The sequence below is a fragment of the Aquarana catesbeiana genome, linkage group LG02 (assembly GCF_042186555.1).
Source record: "Aquarana catesbeiana isolate 2022-GZ linkage group LG02, ASM4218655v1, whole genome shotgun sequence".
Lineage (NCBI taxonomy): Eukaryota > Metazoa > Chordata > Amphibia > Anura > Ranidae > Aquarana > Aquarana catesbeiana.
The window spans coordinates 86,085,631-86,104,527 of record NC_133325.1 but is presented as its reverse complement, the minus strand read 5'-3'; the positions used below and the strand labels follow the sequence as shown (position 1 = coordinate 86,104,527).

The 18,897-nt window shown below is 43.5% G+C and overlaps 1 protein-coding gene across 1 annotated transcript in view; it reads left to right on the top strand.

The window, feature by feature from the left end:
- ALKBH8 (alkB homolog 8, tRNA methyltransferase) overlaps positions 1 to 18,897 on the top strand; it is an 88,430-nt gene that overhangs the window by 52,520 nt on the left and 17,013 nt on the right. The window contains exon 8 of the mRNA XM_073613130.1: positions 5,689 to 5,795. Coding sequence (XP_073469231.1) covers positions 5,689 to 5,795 — 107 coding nt within the window. The remainder of the gene's footprint in view (positions 1 to 5,688; positions 5,796 to 18,897) is intronic.

Genomic DNA, 18,897 nt, shown 5'->3' with positions numbered 1-18,897 from the left:
TACTATGGTACCCAATACTCATTCACTTGGGAGGGCGGGATCTGGGTGTCCCGCTTGGTAAAGGGGGCTTCCAGATTCCGATAAGTCCACTGTCTGCAGATCGTTGTGGGGTTCTCCTTAAAAATCCATACCGGACCCGAAGGGCTTGCTATGCATTGGGGCCCCACACTGGGTGTTTTTTTTTTTTTTTTTTTTTTTTTTTTCATTGCCGGCATACAGAAGTCACACACCTTTTGCACCTAAATCATATCTGTATCATGCAGGTGTGACTTTCATGCGACTTTAAGGGTTTACATTGAGGTCTATGGACCTCGAGTCACAGGAAAGTCAGACCAAAGTAGTGCTGGAACTACTTTGAAGTTGCTGCGACTTGAAGTCGCACAGATATGAATGGTTATCATTGAGAAGCATGGGATGCGACTTTGGGGTCCAAAGTCACATGACAAGTTGCACAAGTGAGAATGGGGTCTAAGACTATCCTGTTCACATAGTGACAACACTGCAGCGATTTTACTGCAGAATAAACAGCATTGTCACCTTGTTACAGGATTAAGTGTAAAATCAAAAGACCTACTGACAGGATCAACGGGTAATAAAATTATGTTACAGGGGAGATTGAGGAATACAAAAACTGCTATGTTAATTCTAATAACATATTGTATCATGTTTTTTGTTTTTGCTTAGTTCTATTTTATTATTTTTTTTTATAGTGTGAGCAGGCGCACATTGCTTTCTGGTATTATTTTTGTAACCGGAGGCAATTTTGATTGTGTTTTATGTGTTTGCATTGGAAGTGTCTTTGCTGTTCCTGCTAGAGGGGAAAGTTCGTGAACGCATGATGTGGCCATAATAAAATTTACATTGCCTGCCACAAGCTTACGGGGAACAAAATGAACTTGGGGAGGAGGAGGGTACAGTCTTTCTCTAAAGCCTTCCAGGGACAAGTGTTCTATAAGGATCTGAATTGCAGTGAGAGCCCTGACGTTGGCTGCTGGTATGGCCAACCTATAAGCATTGCGGCCCTAGGGAACAGAGAGAAGGAAAAAAAGTGCCCAATGCTGTTTTAATTCCGTTATATTTTTTGTAAAGGGGAAATATTAATATTTAACAAGCACTTTGTAGAGATTTTCCCGGTAAATTATTTATAGCAGAGTTATTAATGCAGAGGCTGTTTGAGTTCTGTGTTGTTTATAATGCCTGAGGCTTTTCGTTTTGTAGTCTGAAAAAACTATAACGCTGTTTTTTAGGATAGAATATATGAAGAATAATCATTCCAATTTAATGCATATACTGGAAAATAATGTGTTTTTTGTATGGTGAGTCTGTGAATTGACCAGACTCTGTAAAAAGCCATTACAATCTGGGTTGGTCCTCTAGGTATGCAAAGGCTCTTTAACCACCTAAGGACTAGCCTTGTTTTGGAATTTAGGTGTTTACATGTTTAAAACATTTTTTTTTGCTAGAAAATTACTTAGAACCCCCAAACATTGTATAGTTTTTTTTTTTTTAACACCCTAGAGAATAAAATGGCGGTCATTGCAATACTTTCTGTCACACCGTATTTGCGCAGCGGCCTTACAAGCGCACTTTTTTTGGAAAAAAATTCACTTTTTTGAATAAAAAAAATAAGACAACAGTAAAGTTAGCCCAATTTGTTTTTATATTATGAAAGATAATGTTACGCCAAGTAAATTGATGGAATGGCGTCAAACTTTTACCCTCAAAAATCTCCATAGGCGACGTTTAAAAAATTCCACAGGTTGCATGTTTTGCGTTACAGAGGAGGTCTAGGGCTAGAATTATTGCTCTCGCTCTAATGATCGTGGCGATACCTCACATGTGTGGTTTGACCACCGTTTTCATATGTGGGCGCTACTCGCGTATGCTTTCACTTCTGCGTGCGAGCTCGTCGGGACGGGGCGTTTTAAAACTTTTTTTTTTTTTTTTCTTATTTATTTTACTTGATTTTATTTTTTTTTACACTGTTTTTTTAAAAAAAAATTTGGGTCACTTTTATTCCTATTACAAGGAATGTAAACATCCCTTGTAATAGAAAAAAGCATGACAGGTCCTCATAAATATGAGATCTGGGGTCAAAAAGTCCTCAGGTCTCTTATTTGGACTTAAATGCAATTAATAATAAAAATTGTCATTTGAAAAAATGACATTGAAAAAATGTGGCTTTAAGAGGTATGGGCGGAAGTGACGTTTTGACGTCGCTTCCGCCCTGCAGTGTCATGGAGACTGGTGGGGGCCATCTTACCCTCACTCATCTCCATGTCAGCCCAAGGGATAGACGCGATTGCCTCCGCCCCTGCCGACGGCTCCAGTAAGCGGCGGAGGGCACCAGATCGGATGGGGGGGGGCCTCTTCCGCCACCGATAAAAGTGATCTTGCGGCGAATCATTGGTGCCCCATCATTGGTGTCAGTGGGAGGAATAATGCCCCATCATTGGTGTCAGTGGGAGGAATAGTGCCCCATCATTGGTGTCAGTGGATTGAATAGTGCCACATCATTGGTGTCAGTGGATTGAATAGTGCCCCATCATTGGTGTCAGTGGAATGAATAGTGCCCCATCATTGGTGTCAGTGAGAGGAATAGTGCCCCATCATTGGTGTCAGTGGGAGGAATAGTGCCCCATCATTGGTGTCAGTGGGAGGAATAGTGGCCTATCGTTGGTGTAAGTGGGAGGAAGAGTTCCGTATTGGTGTCAGTGAGTGGAATAGTGCCCCATTATTGTGTGGTGTAGATATCCAGTGCAGTCTAATCATGTGTTTATTTGGTTTGTGTAATACTCATACAAAATGCAATATTGGTATCCTCATATGAAAAGAATAAATTAGTGAATGGTGTTTCCTCAAACAAAAATTATGAAAATTAGTGATTCAAAGTCCACAAACATTAAATCCGTATCCTATATGTCCATAAGTGATCCTTTAAAGTGCTCCAGTGACTAGTGGTGTCAAATAAAGTGCCGTTCCGTGCTCCCCCCCTTATGTGCCCTCACTGACCGACTTATAGTGGGTTATGCTCCTGTGTTACAATATGGGGCTTTCAATCCTCCAGTAGATGACAGTATCTTTTCCTCCTCAAAGTTTCCAACAGTTAGGTGAATAAGCTCCCCACATATGTATGGGGAAATAGAACCAGGAGAAATCTATAGCGAAATTCCATTTTTATTTAATATAAAATCATGTAAAAGCCGATTTTCCACTTACAAAAATCTCCTCTTGTATGTTGGAATATAAAGATGCCACTATAACTCATAACCACGATCTGCGCTCCAGTAAGCGGACGTGACGTCACCGGAAGTACCCACGCGCTTGATGCATTTCGCTCCGCCCAGGAAGAGTCCTCAGAATCTTCTGAGTATTACACAAACATCATAAACACATGATTAGACAGCGCTGAATATCTACACCACACATTTCATAAGAATTCCTAACCTATATATCAGCAGCAGTAAGAGAAGATCATTCACAGAATTTCCACACACCCCACAGCACAGGGATCACACATTTAAATAAGTGCCTCATTATTAGTGTCAGTAGGAAGAAGAGTGCCCCATCATTGGTGTCGGGGGGGGAGCAATACTATCCCGTCATTGGTGTCAGTGGGAGGAAAAGAAGCCCTATCAATAGTGTTAGTGGGAGGTATAGAGTCCCAAAGTTGTTTGGGGCTTTTCATTAATATTATTATACAGGATTTATATAGCACTAACAGTTTACGCAGCACTTTACACTGTAGAGGGGGGGACAGTATAATTACAATACAGTTCAATACAGAAGGAATAGGATGGCCCTGCTCATGGAGCTTACAATCTAAAGGAGGCTCGTGGAGTTTACAATCTAAAGGAGTCTCCTGGAGCTTACAATCTAAAGGGAGGGGGGAGGTGGTACAAAAGGTAATTGCTGGGGGGGGGTGGTGGTATGATCATATGGAGGTGATTTGGGTACAGTTCTTTGGTGAAGGTGGGATAGGCTTCCCTAAATAAGTGAGTTTTCAGGGATTGCCTAAAGGTTGACAGTGTAAGGGCTGACCGGACACACCAGGGCAGGAAGTTACAGAGGATGGGAGAGGCTCTGGAGAAGTCCTGGAGGCGATCATGGGAGGAGGGAACAAGGGAGTTGGAGAGCAGGAGGTTTTAGAAGAAGCAGAGAGGATGAATTGGGTGATATCTGCAGATGAGGTTGGTGATGTAGCTGGGGGTGATGTTGAGGATGGTCTAGTATGTTGTGGTTAGTATTTAGATTTTTATTACAATGGGGTAGGGGAGGCCAGTGAAGGGATTAGCAGAGAGGGGCAGCAGTCCCGGATCGGTTTTTAAGGTGTATTCGTCTAGCAGCAGCACTTATAATAGACTGAAGGGGGGAAAGCCTGTGTAAAGGTAGGCCAGTGAGGGGGGAAATGACCAAGGAATGAATAAGTTGTTTTGTTAGTCTGGAAGGGGAGAATTCTGGAAACATTGCAGAGGTTAAGGCAGCAAGATTTAGTCAGTAATTGGGTGTGGGGGCCGAAGGAGAGGTCAGAGTCTAGGATTATGCCCAGCATCCTGGCATGTGTGGAGGAACCAATGGTTGTACCGTTGATCTCAATGGTAAAGTCATGGAGGGGAATATTACAAGCTCAGTTTTAGAAAGATTGGGGTTTGAGGAAGTGGTGTGACATCCATACTGATATATGTTGCTCAGTAAGTTTGTGATACACTTTAAATATGTATGTACATACATAGGCTCTAATTTTTGTTGATCTACTTGCTGTACTACATGTATACCAGGCTGCGCTTGGCTTAATGAAAACGAGGACACTTTGCAGTCTGTAAGGACATGAAACACCCACAGTGCTAGCAAGTGATAATGTGAACTTGTGCTCAGCTAATCTTCTTGATGATGTGCCCTAATGATGAAGGTGACATGAACTTTAAAGTGGAATTTCTAACTAAGCTTAAATCTGCTTCTAACACCTATACTAACCACCCTGTGAAAGGACGATGTGTATACTTACCTGTTCTGAGGGCACTCCCGTCCGGTCATATAATGTCCCTCAGTGATCAGCTTTAGGGGAGAGGAGAGATTGCCAACAATGGCTGAAATGTCTGTGCAATGATGTCACCCATAGACAAACTATGGGGCAATTATTGTCTATTCCCCCTCCTCTCCCCTGAAGCCATCGATGGGAGCTGATCATGTGACCAGACAGGAGCACCCTCCGAATAGGTACAGTAAATGTAAGAATCTTCCTTTCACAGGGTAGTTAGAATTAGATTTAGAACGGGGGTTGGAGCAGGTTTAGGCTTAGCTAGCAATAGCCTGGAATTCCACATTAATTATAGGTCCACTTTATATAATAATAAAGCTTTTTTTTTTCCAGCATAGGCTGTATTATATAAGAAAAATACAGAACTATTATTACAACATCATATGGGACCTCTAATATTTCTATAAAGTGTTTCACAGGATGAAATTGAGTTTTATTGGCTGCCACTTGAGCCAAAAAATTGTGAACCTCATCTAGGAATAATTAAAAGTAATTAATAAGTGATTAAAAGGTAATTAAACTCATGCAGCTTTTTTTTCACTAACAGGGTAGATTTTCTTATGTATATTTTACAAACTTTTTTTCTCTTGTATATTTATAAAATGTGGATTATAAACAACATTCTAAATATTAATGAAATATTATTACAGATTGTCATGGACTTTAAGCATCCAAATGGTTCCAGTGTCCCCGTTATGGTGCCACGCCGAAGCCTTCTAGTTATGGGTGGAGAATCAAGATATCTGTGGACTCATGGGTATGTAGGATGGATAAAGTTGGCAGATTGTCATGTCATCCTGTGTTTTAAGTTTTCTTTATTTTCTTTTGACCCTATCAGAAGCTTAGGAGTATTTTTTGCATTTGTCACCATAGAATGTTTGTTCAGGAAGTTGAAATGCTAGTTGCTTAGCTCTTTCTAGCTTAAGTCACTGGCCCTGAACAAGTGCACAGGCAAAGTAAGAGGACAAATAGAAGTCCTTGTCTGCATACTTGTTCCTAGTCAGTGACTAAATGCATTGAAGTCAGAGGGTGAGCATAACAGCCAGGCAACTTTTTTTTTTTTTTTATTTTGTATTAAAAGAAAAGTATGGCCAAAGCTTTTTGGCCATATTCCTCTTTTGGATCACAGGCGTACACTTGTGTTTTCCTGTGACCCAGAATCAGACAACAGTGGGCTAAAGTTCACTGCTGACATCACAGAGCCGTCTGCTGACATCACAGAGCCACTCCAGGCTCTGGAAGGATCTTGACAATCGTGTTGGGATTCACCCAGATGCCTTTTAATATTTATTAAAAGAAGCTAACGTTGGCAGCATACACAGAGATGCCACCATCATAAAATGGTTTCCAGTATCCCTTATTGGAACATTAGCCTTTGAAATGAAATTGAGAACACAGCTAGTTCCTGTGAGTAATACAGATTTGTTTTTCTGTTTTGTATTTTTATATTTTTTGGCACATTGACAAATGACGGACACTTTATGATAGTAGATTTTAAAGTCCGATTGTACCTTGCTGTAAAACAATATAGAGCCACACAGGACAACAACATGACTTAAAAAATGTCTTACATTTTGTTTTTGCTTTATTTGCGCTCCAGCACCAGCCTGAGGTTCACACTCTCCAGCCTGTTGCAGGGATAAGGACCGCTGTTCTCTATGTGAGATCAGTGATCTAGTTCCAGCAATCTTACAGGCCCCACCCCTCCCCCGGAACAGTCATTGCTACTGCTATCCAATCAGCAAAGCTTAAATTCCCTGATGATCGGAGAGCAGTAGTTTGGCCAGTGGGCATGTCAGATCACTGGAGCTAGATCACTGATCTCACACAGCACTAGAAGTGAGCAAAAAACTACAGGTGTGAGTTGTCCGCAGAATAGAAATGGAGAGGAAGTCTTCGAGCGAGGACACTTGTTCCAGTGACAATTGTCTGAGAGAGGATTTCTCTTATTTTATAGAGATTTCCACCTACTTGCTGTTGTATCGTGAGACAAGAAATTAAAAAAAATCTCCACAGTGGGACACAGGCAGCCAAAAAAAAACAAAAACAACTCATCGGGTTATAACCCTTTCGTGCACTGCCAAAAATAAAAATATGCATATGGCAAGGTCTTTAAAGGGATTACCGTATATACTCGAGTATAAGCTGAGTTTTTCAGCACATTTTTTTTGTTCTGAAAGTGCCCCCCTCGGCTTATACTCGAGTCAAGCACTTTTCTGCAGTAGAGAATGACATTTTCCGAATTTGGGGCCACGTATGTCGGGGCCACTTGGTGCTAGGAACCCCAAATGTGGTGTGCAAACCTAGTGGAACTAGCACTACAACATATTCAAAGCTGGGGTTCCTAGCACCAAGCGGCCCTGAGATACGGGGCCCCGAAGTCGATTCGGAAAATTTCATTCTCTGCTGCAGAAAAGTGCTTGACATTTTCCGAACCGACTTTGGGGCCCCATTGGATATGTTGTAGTGCTATTTCCACTGGGTTTGCACACCAAATTTGGGGTTCCTAGCACCGAGAGGCCCCGAGATACGGGGCCCCAAATTCGGTCAACTGTGTCCCATCTGCAGTAATGTCATTTCGGGGCCCTAGGCTTATACCCGAGTCAATAAGTTTTCCCAGTTTTTTTGTGGTAAAATTAGGTGCCTCGGCTTATATTCGGGTCGGCTTATACTCGAGTATATACGGTAAGTATGAAGAAACGTGTGCATTGCAGAGATGTGATGCATTTTTTTTTTTTTGCCTTGACATACCTTTAACTGCCGTTTTTTGAACAGTGAAATGGTAAATGCTTGTTTTCGTTTACAAACGGCAATACAGAAGTCACCCTCAGGTGGCAAATGCGTCCTTTAAGGCCTCACAGGTGTTTTTTGGATCCCCTTTCATGCAGTCCCATTCATGTCAATTGGGATGCAGAGGCTGCCACTGACACAGCTGCTGCTCCCAATTAGACCTCCGTATGGGTGTAGGTCCCCAAACTCACACCGTGTGCGTTTTGGGGACTCGCACCCACACGTGTGTCAAATTGGGAGCAGTGGCTGTGACTGTGCAGCCGCTGTGTCTCAGTTGACTTGAATGGAACTGCAACACCTATCCATCCTGCGCAGGAAAAACACAGACCCTCACACATGTGTACGCTTGAGTACATTTGTGTGAATGAGGCCTGATGGTTATTAACCAAGCCATCATCGGAAGGCCCAAGTCATAGACAAAGTGTACAGAGCTGTTCTTAGCAGCTCTGTACCATGTGATTGCTGCACTAACCAGTCACAGGACCACAAATGTAAACAGCATGGTGGTTACATTGGAGAGCCCTTCATTAGTGCTAGATTCATTTTTTGCGATAGAAATTAAAAAATACATTTTTTACAATACATTTTGTAAAAAAAAAAGAAAAACATTTTTACTTTCTGCTCTAAAAAGCTGCTATATAGTAATAATTAAAAAAAATCTAATTTCTTTATACATTTTGGCCAAAATTATATTCTGCTACCTAAGAAAAAAAAATCCCAATGAGTGTCTATTGATTGGTTTGCGTGAAATTTATAGATCCTACAAACTAAGGTATATATGCTGGAATTTTTATTTGTTAATTTTTTTTTTTTTTATACTACTAATGGTGGCGATCAGCAACTTATAATGGGACTGTAATAGTGCGGCGAACAATCTGACTCTGGGGGGGAACTGACTGCCACTGACCCCACAAGTGACATTAATACAGTGATAATACTATACATTGTCACTGTACTAATGACACTGGCTGGGAAGGGGATAACATCTAGGGCGATCAAGGGGATTGATGTGTGTCTAACTATGTGTAAGGCCCCTTTCACACGGGCGCCTCCGTTCTATGGGATCCGCTTGCTCAGTGGGGGATCGCTACGCTGATCCCCGCTGAGCAGGCAGATGACAGGTCCATCTCCGCTCACTGTGCAGAGCGGATATGGACTGAGTCCCGCTCTCCTCTATGGGGAGATCTAATGAAAACAGACCTCTTTTTTCCATTTTCATCCGATCTCATCCGATCCGATGGATTTGGCGGATCGGATAGCGATGGATGTCAGCGGACATGTTGTCGCTGACATCTGCCGCTCCACAGGGGTGAATGGAGTGTCTGGTCAGGTCCGCCTGAAAAACTGACAGACGGACCTGATCAGACAGCCTGTGTGAAAGGTGTGCTGCTTTTACTTCTACTTCTCTTTACTTCTGCTTTGCAGGGATAAGAAACTGACAGATTGTTCCCTCTGTACAGAGCTCTGTGTCGTTTACCAACACAGCGCTTTAGGCTGTGCTTGCACAGAGGTCTGTGTTGTTTCCCAACACAGAGCTCTAGGCTGTGATTGCTCCCTCTGTGTACAACCACAGCAGGGGCACGCATGCGTGTGCCCTAAACTTGGGAGTAGGCAGCGATGTATGGGTACACCACTTTACCTACAGCGGCCGCTCGCCTGTAGTACATTGTGGGCGGGCGGTTGCCAAGTGGTTAAAACAGAAAGTAAGGGAAGCAGTTTTTTTTTTCAAAGTAAAGTTCAAATAGTAAAAAATAAAAACCTCAGTGTTTATTTTTTAAATACCACCACAAAAAAACTCTGCCTGCCTCTTCAGAATCAGGGTTGCATGGTGGAGTAATTGTCATTCACACGGTCACAGTACTGAAAACTGACCTGGTAAAGAAGAGGTGTATGCAGGCCAGTACTCAAGTGGTTAAGTCATTGCATCTTATCCATAACTGGAGCACATTGTGATAGAAGCCGAAATAGTATGTCACATATCTACACAGTGACTGACGCTTTGCACAGTCTCATCATTTGAACAGCTGGAGGTTTATTGCTGTTTTATTTATGAAGTGAACACTGACTGCAGAGGACAGTACAACAAGAGACAGGAGACAGCGCAGGCCTACATACCACATGTTGTAAGCTTTGTTTAACTGCCTGGAAGTAACATTGATGTCTGAACAACTCTAACATCAGAACAACACAGATCATTCTAGAGAAGAACTCAGATGCACAAATACAAAACCCAGCCATGTGTTCTGCGTGTTACTGAGATTGTTTAAACAGCCCACGCAAAACTGGTACAGGTGGGCAGAAGTATGCAAAAATGTTTATGAAGTTTAGGTATGACAGCTTTTACATAGTTAAGAGAAGTATGGACTTTCAAAAAAAAAAACATTTATACTCATCTAGATGGATGCAGCATTGATCAGATGCTGCATCTGTCCCCTACCAGTTCTGCAATGAGAACTGAGCGATCAAAGACTGCTAATTGCTCAGTTCTCAGCAATCTGAGCAGAGTGCCAGGGATTGTCAGTCTTCGGCTCTCTGCTCTAACATCCAACCCCCCCCCCCCCCCCCCCCCCCCCCCAGGCTCTCAGTAGATCACTGAGAGGCTGAGCCAGCTGTTAGTCTAGGCTTCTGGGCGGATCCCAAGATCTTTTCAGAGCCTGCACCGCCTCTGTGATGTCAGCCGTCGGCTGAAAATGGATCACAGGAGTGTAGTACGAACTACACTCCTGTGCTCTATGGAAGAATAGCCAAAATAGCTTTGGCTTTACTTCTTTAAATTGGTCCCACTTGGACTAATGTAAGTATGTATAATGCCATACCTGTAAGGTCCCTGTGGAAGCTGAGAATCACTGTAGTAGGTACTGCTGCCACAATGATTGCTGCTACCTTCCGGGTCCCAGGCTCAATCTGAAGGTCAGTATTATTCAACTCTTTCCTTTGAGCTCAGCCTGTGACTTGATAGTGAAAGGAGAGGCAGCACAGTGATGAGCTCATCTCTGTCACTCTGCTTTCTCCTTCTATCAGCATGCTTCTTTTCCCCACATGAACTGATTGGCTCCTTATGCTGCTTCTCCCACTCACACCCTTAGCTCTGCTATATAGGAAATGGAAGAAGGTTATACATGGTAACATTCAAGTACTCACAATTCTCGTATTTGAAAAACACGTAATGGTGTAATAATATTTACAAAGCTGCATTAATATGGGTCTTTTATATCTACCTACTGTTCCACTTTAATTGTATCCATGTGTCTTAAATTAATAGGTCCCATTTATGCTTATAATTACATATGTATAGAAGGCAGGTTTCTTTGCCCATTACATCTCTGTGGAAGCTGGAAATCACTGTATAAGGCACCGCTACTACAACAATCTAGCTTCCGACCTCTGTGCTAAGTGTCTACCCCGCTGCATTATATATACAAGAGGTTGTGGGGCGTGAGGTCATGATCCTACTCGTCCAATCAGAGAACACTTTGTATTCATTGAGATAATGCAAAGTGTTCCATTAATGTCACCTGTGCTAAGCAAGCAACCACCTGTTTGCAATCTAGCAGGGTAGTTCAACACGGGACCCAGAAGCTAGTGGAGATCACTGTAGCAACAGTGTCTACTACAGTGATTTCCAGTTTCTAGGGTGATCCCACGGGTATGGCACATACATACTTACATTGGTCCAACTGAACTATGTACAAATATATCTAAACTTCAGCTTATACATTCAGGCCCAGCTCAGAAGACTAACAAGCAGATGTGTTACCTTATCGGTGATATTTTGCTTTATGAGGGACAGATGTATAGGACTGGCAGGGGGCCGAGGGCAAGTAGAGGTACAGAATAAGTGTAACCATAGGTGCACCCACAAACACAAACCTCTTGAGGAGTGTTTATTTTCAAATAGTCTACCTCTTGGGTCCTGATGGAACATGCTGGATACCCAGAAAGCAGTTATTGGGACATACAGATATCAGCCAATGACAAGTATTGACATCAGAGGTCAGGACATGCAGTACATCAGAGGTCAGGACATGCAGTACATCAGAGGTCAGGACATGCAGTACATCAGAGGTCAGGACATGCAGTACATCAGAGGTCAGGACATGCAGTACATCAGAGGTCAGGACAGGCAGTACATCAGAGGTCAGGACAGGCAGTACATCAGAGGTCAGGACAGGCAGTACATCAGAGGTCAGGACAGGCAGTACATCAGAGGTCAGGACAGGCAGTACATCAGAGGTCAGGACAGGCAGTACATCAGAGGTCAGGACAGGCAGTACATCAGAGGTCAGGACAGGCAGTACATCAGAGGTCAGGACAGGCAGTACATCAGAGGTCAGGACAGGCAGTACATCAGAGCTCAGGACAGGCAGTACATCAGAGCTCAGGACAGGCAGTACATGAGAGGTCAGGACAGGCAGTACATGAGAGATCAGGACATATACAGTACATGAGAGATCAGGACATATACAGTACATGAGAGATCAGGACATATACAGTACATGAGAGATCAGGACATATACAGTACATGAGAGATCAGGAAATACAGACAGCCAGGGTTGGTGCTAGACTGTTTTGCTCCCTAGGCAAGAACAGCTACTTGCATCCCCCCCTGCCCCCTCTCATGATAACACCATTATATCAAACTGCTAGAGTGACACAATATGGTGCCTCTTGCACTGCTCGGTAAAGTTGGCTACGGGGTGTTTTCTGAAAGCAGTGGGCCTGTGTGAAAAGAAAAGTCCCCTGGCTGTGAAGAGAGTGCAGCGTGGCGCAGAAAATATTGGGTGTGATTCTCTTTGTGCTGAATATTGGCCATTGGTTTAAAGAGACAACTGAGTTCAGGAGTCAGTAATAAGAGATGCAGGATTCAGGGGTCTGTAGTGAGTGAGGCAGATTTGAGGGGTCAGTAGTAAGTGGGGGGGGGGGGGGGTGACATTTTTTAGAATAGTTATGGTTAGGCAGGAATACCACTTTAATAACAAATGAAAAAAGATACCAACCACATAGGGAGTGCATTGTTTCATGGATGAGCTGACTAATACACTTCCAGTGTGACAAGCAGGGCAGAATAAGGCATGTGTAAGGTGCTTTGACTGGGGAAGGAAGGTTTAGGTGGATAGGAGAGAGGTGGAATGAGGGGGAGGTGGGTGTGAGTTGCTGTAACCTGGGGGGTTTACAGTGCCTTGAAAAAGTATTCATACCCCTTGAAATTTTCCACATTTTGTCATGTGTAGGGCGGTACCTTGCCAGGATCCAGGTCTAATAAACAGCCAGTTCACTAATGAGTCAGCTGTGATCTGGGCTTTAAGTAATCACCAGACCAAGGCTCTAGGCTCCCAGTTGGAGATGACTCCACCCTGCAGACAGGAGGTCTGGGCATGGGAGTCAGTAGAGCTTCACCTAGGAGAGAGAGAGAGAGGTGGGATCCAGTGTAGCATGAGGCTACTTGCTGTACACACGGAGGTGCTGAGCGTCCGGTCTGTGGGAGACAGACCAAGGCCCTAAAGTGTAAGGTCTGAGCTGGAGAGCTGCGTTTACAAGCCAGGAGGGCTGAAAATCATTTACTTTGGTAGCAGGACTGAAATACTGAATACCCATGCGAGGGAATCTTCTGTGTTTGCTTTGAACTTTCTTTTAAATAAAAGTGGGCAAAAGCAGCCCTGAAACGGATAAAAGCGAGTCGTGGTGTCCTTAAAGCGCTACACTTGGAGTGAACCCCTGACACATGTTACAACCAAAAATGTAAATGGATTTTATTAGGATTTTATGTGATAGACCAACAGAAGTGACACATAATTGTGAAGTGGAAGTAAAATAATAAATGGTTCTCAAGCTCTTTTACAAATAAATATGTGAAAATTGTGGCGTGCATTTGTATTCAGCCCCCCTGAGCCAATACTTTGTAGAACCACCTTTTGCTGCAATTACAGCTGCAAATCTTTTTGTGGATGTCTCTACCAGCTTTGCACATCTAGAGAGTGACAATTTTGCCCATTCTTCTTTGCAAAATAGCTCAAGTTCTGTCAGATTGGATGGAGAGCTCCCGTGAACAGCAATTTTCAAGTCTTGCCACAGATTCTCAATTGGATTTAGGTCTGGACTTTGACCGGGCCATTCTAACACGTGAATATGCTTTGATCTAAACCATTCCATTGTAGCTCGGGCTGTGTGTTTAGGGTCATTGTCCTGCTGCTAGGTGAACCTCCACTCCAGTCTCAAGTCTTTTGTAGACTCTAACAGGTTTTCCTCTAAGATTGCTCTTCAGTGCAGATTTCCGGTCTACTTAGAGTCCTGGAAGGCACCGTTCATTACTGGATCTACTGATTACCAACAATACAGACCTGATCACGGATGTGGAAATGCGGGGCAATTTAGGTAACAGCGATCACAGGTCAATTAGTTTTAGTATAAATCACACAAATAGGAAACATAAAGGGAATACAAAGACACTGAATTTCAAAAGAGCCAACTTCCCTAAACTACAAACCTTGCTAAAAGGCATAAACTGGGATAAAATATTAGGAACAAAGAATACGGAGGAGAGATGGGTTTGCTTTAAGAGCATATTAAATAAGGGCATTAGCCAATGTATCCCATTGGGTAATAAATTTAAAAGAACGAACAAAAGATGGCTTAACTCCAATGTGAAAATTCATATAAAAGCAAAGGAGAAGGCCTTCAAAAAATACAAGGTTGAGGGATCATCCTCAGCATTCAGACTTTATAAAGAATGCAACAGGAAATGTAAGGGTGCAATTAGGACGGCTAAGATAGAACATGAAAGACACATAGCGGAGGAGAGCAAAAAAAAATCCCAAGAAATTCTTTAAGTATGTAAACAGTAAAAAAGGGAGGACAGACCATATTGGCCCCATAAAGAATGAGGAAGGACATCTGGTTACAAAGGATGGGGAGATGGCGAAGGTATTGAATTTATTCTTCTCCTCAGTCTTCACGAGTGAATCGGGGGGCTTTAGTAACCAAAACTGCAGTGTTTTATCCTCACGACACAACACAGGAAGCACCTCCATGGTTAACAGAGGACGGAATTAAAATTAGACTTGAGAAACTTAACATTAATAAATCACCGGGACCAGATGGCTTGCATCCGAGGGTACTTAGGGAACTCAGTCAAGTGATTGCCAGACCGTTGTTCCTAATTTTTACAGATAGTCTACTGACTGGAATGGTACCAGCTGATTGGAGAAAAGCCAATGTAGCACCTATATTTAAAAAGGGCCCAAAATACATCCCTGGGAATTACAGACCAGTTAGCCTAACATTGATAGTATGTAAACTCTTGGAGGGGATGATAAGGGACTATATACAGGATTTTAGTAATACGAACGATATCATTAGCAGTAATCAGCATGGATTCATGAAGAATCGTTCTTGCCAAACCAATCTATTAACCTTCTATGAGGAGGTGAGTTGCCATCTAGATAAAGGAAGGCTTGTAGACGTAGTGTATTTGGATTTTGCAAAAGCATTTGACACAGTTCCCCATAAACGTTTACTGTACAAAATAAGGTCCGTTGGCATGGACCATAGGGTGAGTACATGGATTGAAAACTGGCTACAAGGGCGAGTTCAGAGGGTGGTGATAAATGGGGAGTACTCAGAATGGTCAGGGGTGGGTAGTGGGGTTCCCCAGGGTTCTGTGCTGGGACCAATCCTATTTAATTTGTTCATAAACGATCTGGAGGATGGGATAAACAGTTCAATCTCTGTATTTGCAGACAATACTAAGCTAAGCAGGGCAATAACTTCTCCACAGGACGTGGAAACCTTGCAAAAAGACCTGAACAAATTAATGGGGTGGGCGACTACATGGCAAATGAGGTTCAATGTAGAAAAATGTAAAATAATGCATTTGGGTGGCAAAAATATGAATGCAATCTATACACTGGGGGGAGAACCTCTGGGGGAATCTAGAATGGAAAAGGACCTGGGGGTCCTAGTAGATGATAGGCTCAGCAATGGCAGGCAATGCCAAGCTGCTGCTAACAAAGCAAACAGAATATTGGCATGCATTAAAAGGGGGATCAACTCCAGAGATAAAACGATAATTCTCCCGCTCTACAAGACTCTGGTCCGGCCGCACCTAGAGTATGCGGTCCAGTTCTGGGCACCAGTCCTCAGGAAGGATGTACTGGAAATGGAGCGAGTACAAAGAAGGGCAACAAAGCTAATAAAGGGTCTGGAGGATCTTAGTTATGAGGAAAGGTTGCGAGCACTGAACTTATTCTCTCTGGAGAAGAGACGCTTGAGAGGGGATATGATTTCAATTTACAAATACCGGACTGGTAACCCCACAATAGGGATAAAACTTTTTCGCAGAAGAGAGTTTACCAAGACTCGTGGCCACTCATTAAAATTAGAAGAAAAGAGGTTTAACCTTAAACTACGTAGAGGGTTCTTTACTGTAAGAGCGGCAAGGATGTGGAATTCCCTTCCACAGGCGGTGGTCTCAGCGGGGAGCATTGATAGCTTCAAGAAACTATTAGATAAGCACCTGAATGACCACAACATACAGGGATATACATTGCAATACTGACACATAATCACACACATGGGTTGGACTTGATGGACTTGTGTCTTTTTTCAACCTCACCTACTATGTAACTATTGCTCTGTATTTGGCTCTATCCATCTTCCCATCAATTCTGACCAGCTTCCCTGTCCCTGCTAAAGAAAAGCATCCCCACAACATGATGCTGCCACCACCATGTTTCACGATGGGGATGGTGTGTTCGGGGTGATGTGCAGTATTAGGTTTCCGCCAAACATAGCGTTTTGCTTTGAGGCCAAAAAGTTTAATTTTGGTTTCATCAAACCAGAGCACCTTCTTCCACATGTTTTTGGTGTCCCTCACATGGCTTCTCACAAACTGCAAACAGGACTTCTTATGGCTTTCTTTCAACAATGGCTTTCTTCTTGCTACTTCCATAAAGGCAAGATTTGTGGAGTGCACGACTAATAGTTGTCCTGTGGACAGATTCTCCCACCTGAGCTGTGGATCTCTGCAGCTCCTCCAGAGTTACCATGGGCCTGTTGGCTGCTTCTCCGATGAATGTTCTACTTGCCCAGCCTGCCAGTTTTGGTGGACGGCCATGTCTTGGTAGGTTTGCAGTTGTGCCATACTCTTTCCGTTTTCAGATGATGGATTGAACATGGCTCGGTGAGATGTTCAAAGCTTGGAATATTTTTTTATAACCTAACCCTGCTTTAAATTTCTTCACAACTTTATCCCTGACCTGTCTGGTGTGTTCGTTGACCTTCATGATGCTGTTTGTTCACTAAGGTTCTCTAGCAAACCTCTGAGAGCTTCACAGAACAGCTGTATTTATACTGAGATTAAATTACACACAGGTGGACTCTATTTACTAATTATGTGACTTCTGAAGGAAACTGGTTCCACTAGATTTTAGTTAGGGGTATCAGAGTAAGGCCCCTTTCACACGGGACGTATCCGCGTTGATCCGCCCTGTGAACATCCGCTGCTCCGTTTTCCCCAGCTGAGCCGGCGGATGACAGGGTGGGACCCGCACACTGTGCAGGGACCGCCCTGTCATGTCTCCGCTCTCCCCTATGGGGGATCGGAGGAACACGGACCGTCTGTCCGTGTTCATCCGATCCGCTCTGCAGACGGATAGAAAAATAGGATTTTCTTCCGTCTGCAGAATCGGACGAGAGCAGAGCCGGATGACATCGGGTGTTAGCGGATGTACATCCGCTGACACCCACTATCCCATAGGGATGCATGTATGTCCGTATTTCATCCGAAAACGGATAAATGAAATACGGACATACGGTCCGCATGTGTGAAAGGGGCCTAAAGGGGGCTGAATACAAATGCACAACACATTTTTCAGATATTTATATGTAAAAAATATTGAAAACCCCTTTTTTCAAGGGACTGTAGGTGGGTGACAGGGATGTGCAGTGATTAGGAAGGGATGGAGGGAGGTGCTATACCTGGAAGAGCGAAGGTGAGGTAGTATGGGGGGTGGGGTGTATGAGGAAGTATGGGGGGAGTGGGTTAATTCAGTATGTGGGGTAGGTGAGGTGGGATAACAATTTTACAGGTACCAGCAGCAGGATATTTAATTCACCTGAGTCCCTCAGTGCTGCTGGTCAGCCTGGAACATCTGTGCAGAGCCTGCCCTGTGTCCCAGATTCCTACCTGCAGTGATGTCACTCCCTGGCTGGGTAGGTCTGATGGAGGAAGTTCCGTCCTTGCCCTCCTCCTTCTTTTGAATGTCAAGGCATGGTGGAGGGTCAAGCATGTGATGGGTTGCTAGGACCAATGATGTCCTAGCAGCCAATCACATGCTTGCTCTATCCCTAGGCCCCCTCCTCAGAGGAGGAGGAGGGCAAGAACGGGGGAGGGGGAGGTCTGGGGACCACACCGCCACTTAGCCTATATTTTCTGACAGATCTGATTGCTGAGGCTGAGTGGCGTGGCTCCTTCCAGCAACAAGGACTAACTGGGCATTTGGACAGGGTGCTCTACTCACCCTGTCCCCCCCCCCATCTATATCCCTGCGACAAAGAATAGGGAAACCAGCAGCCATGGTTATGCCCTAGCAGTAGCGCCGGCCCTGCTGACAGATATCAGGACATACATTTGATATCAGGGCATACAGTTGATATCAGGACATACAAACAGCAGATATCGGACATTCAGATTGCAAATCTCAGAATATACATCAGATATCTGGACATACAGACAGCAAATGTCAGTACATGTAGATATCAAGACCATACAGAATTGATATTGGGACATATGGATGAAATTGCTACTTGCTCTGTGACATGACAGCACAGTGAATCGGCTAAAAATGGACCTTTTTAAAAAAAAAAAAAAACCGGCATGCGTCACAGTGTATTCCTCATCGTAAAGTATAGGGTCTTCTGGAAGACAAAACAGCTCATAGACTGACCAGTTTATTAGTTCTTTATGGATGTTTCCACTTCATTTATTTTTCAATAGCAAAGACCGTTTCCTTTTCTCCTTCCTAATGTAATGGCTGTGTGGCTGACAGTTTCAACAGCTGCATATTGACTTT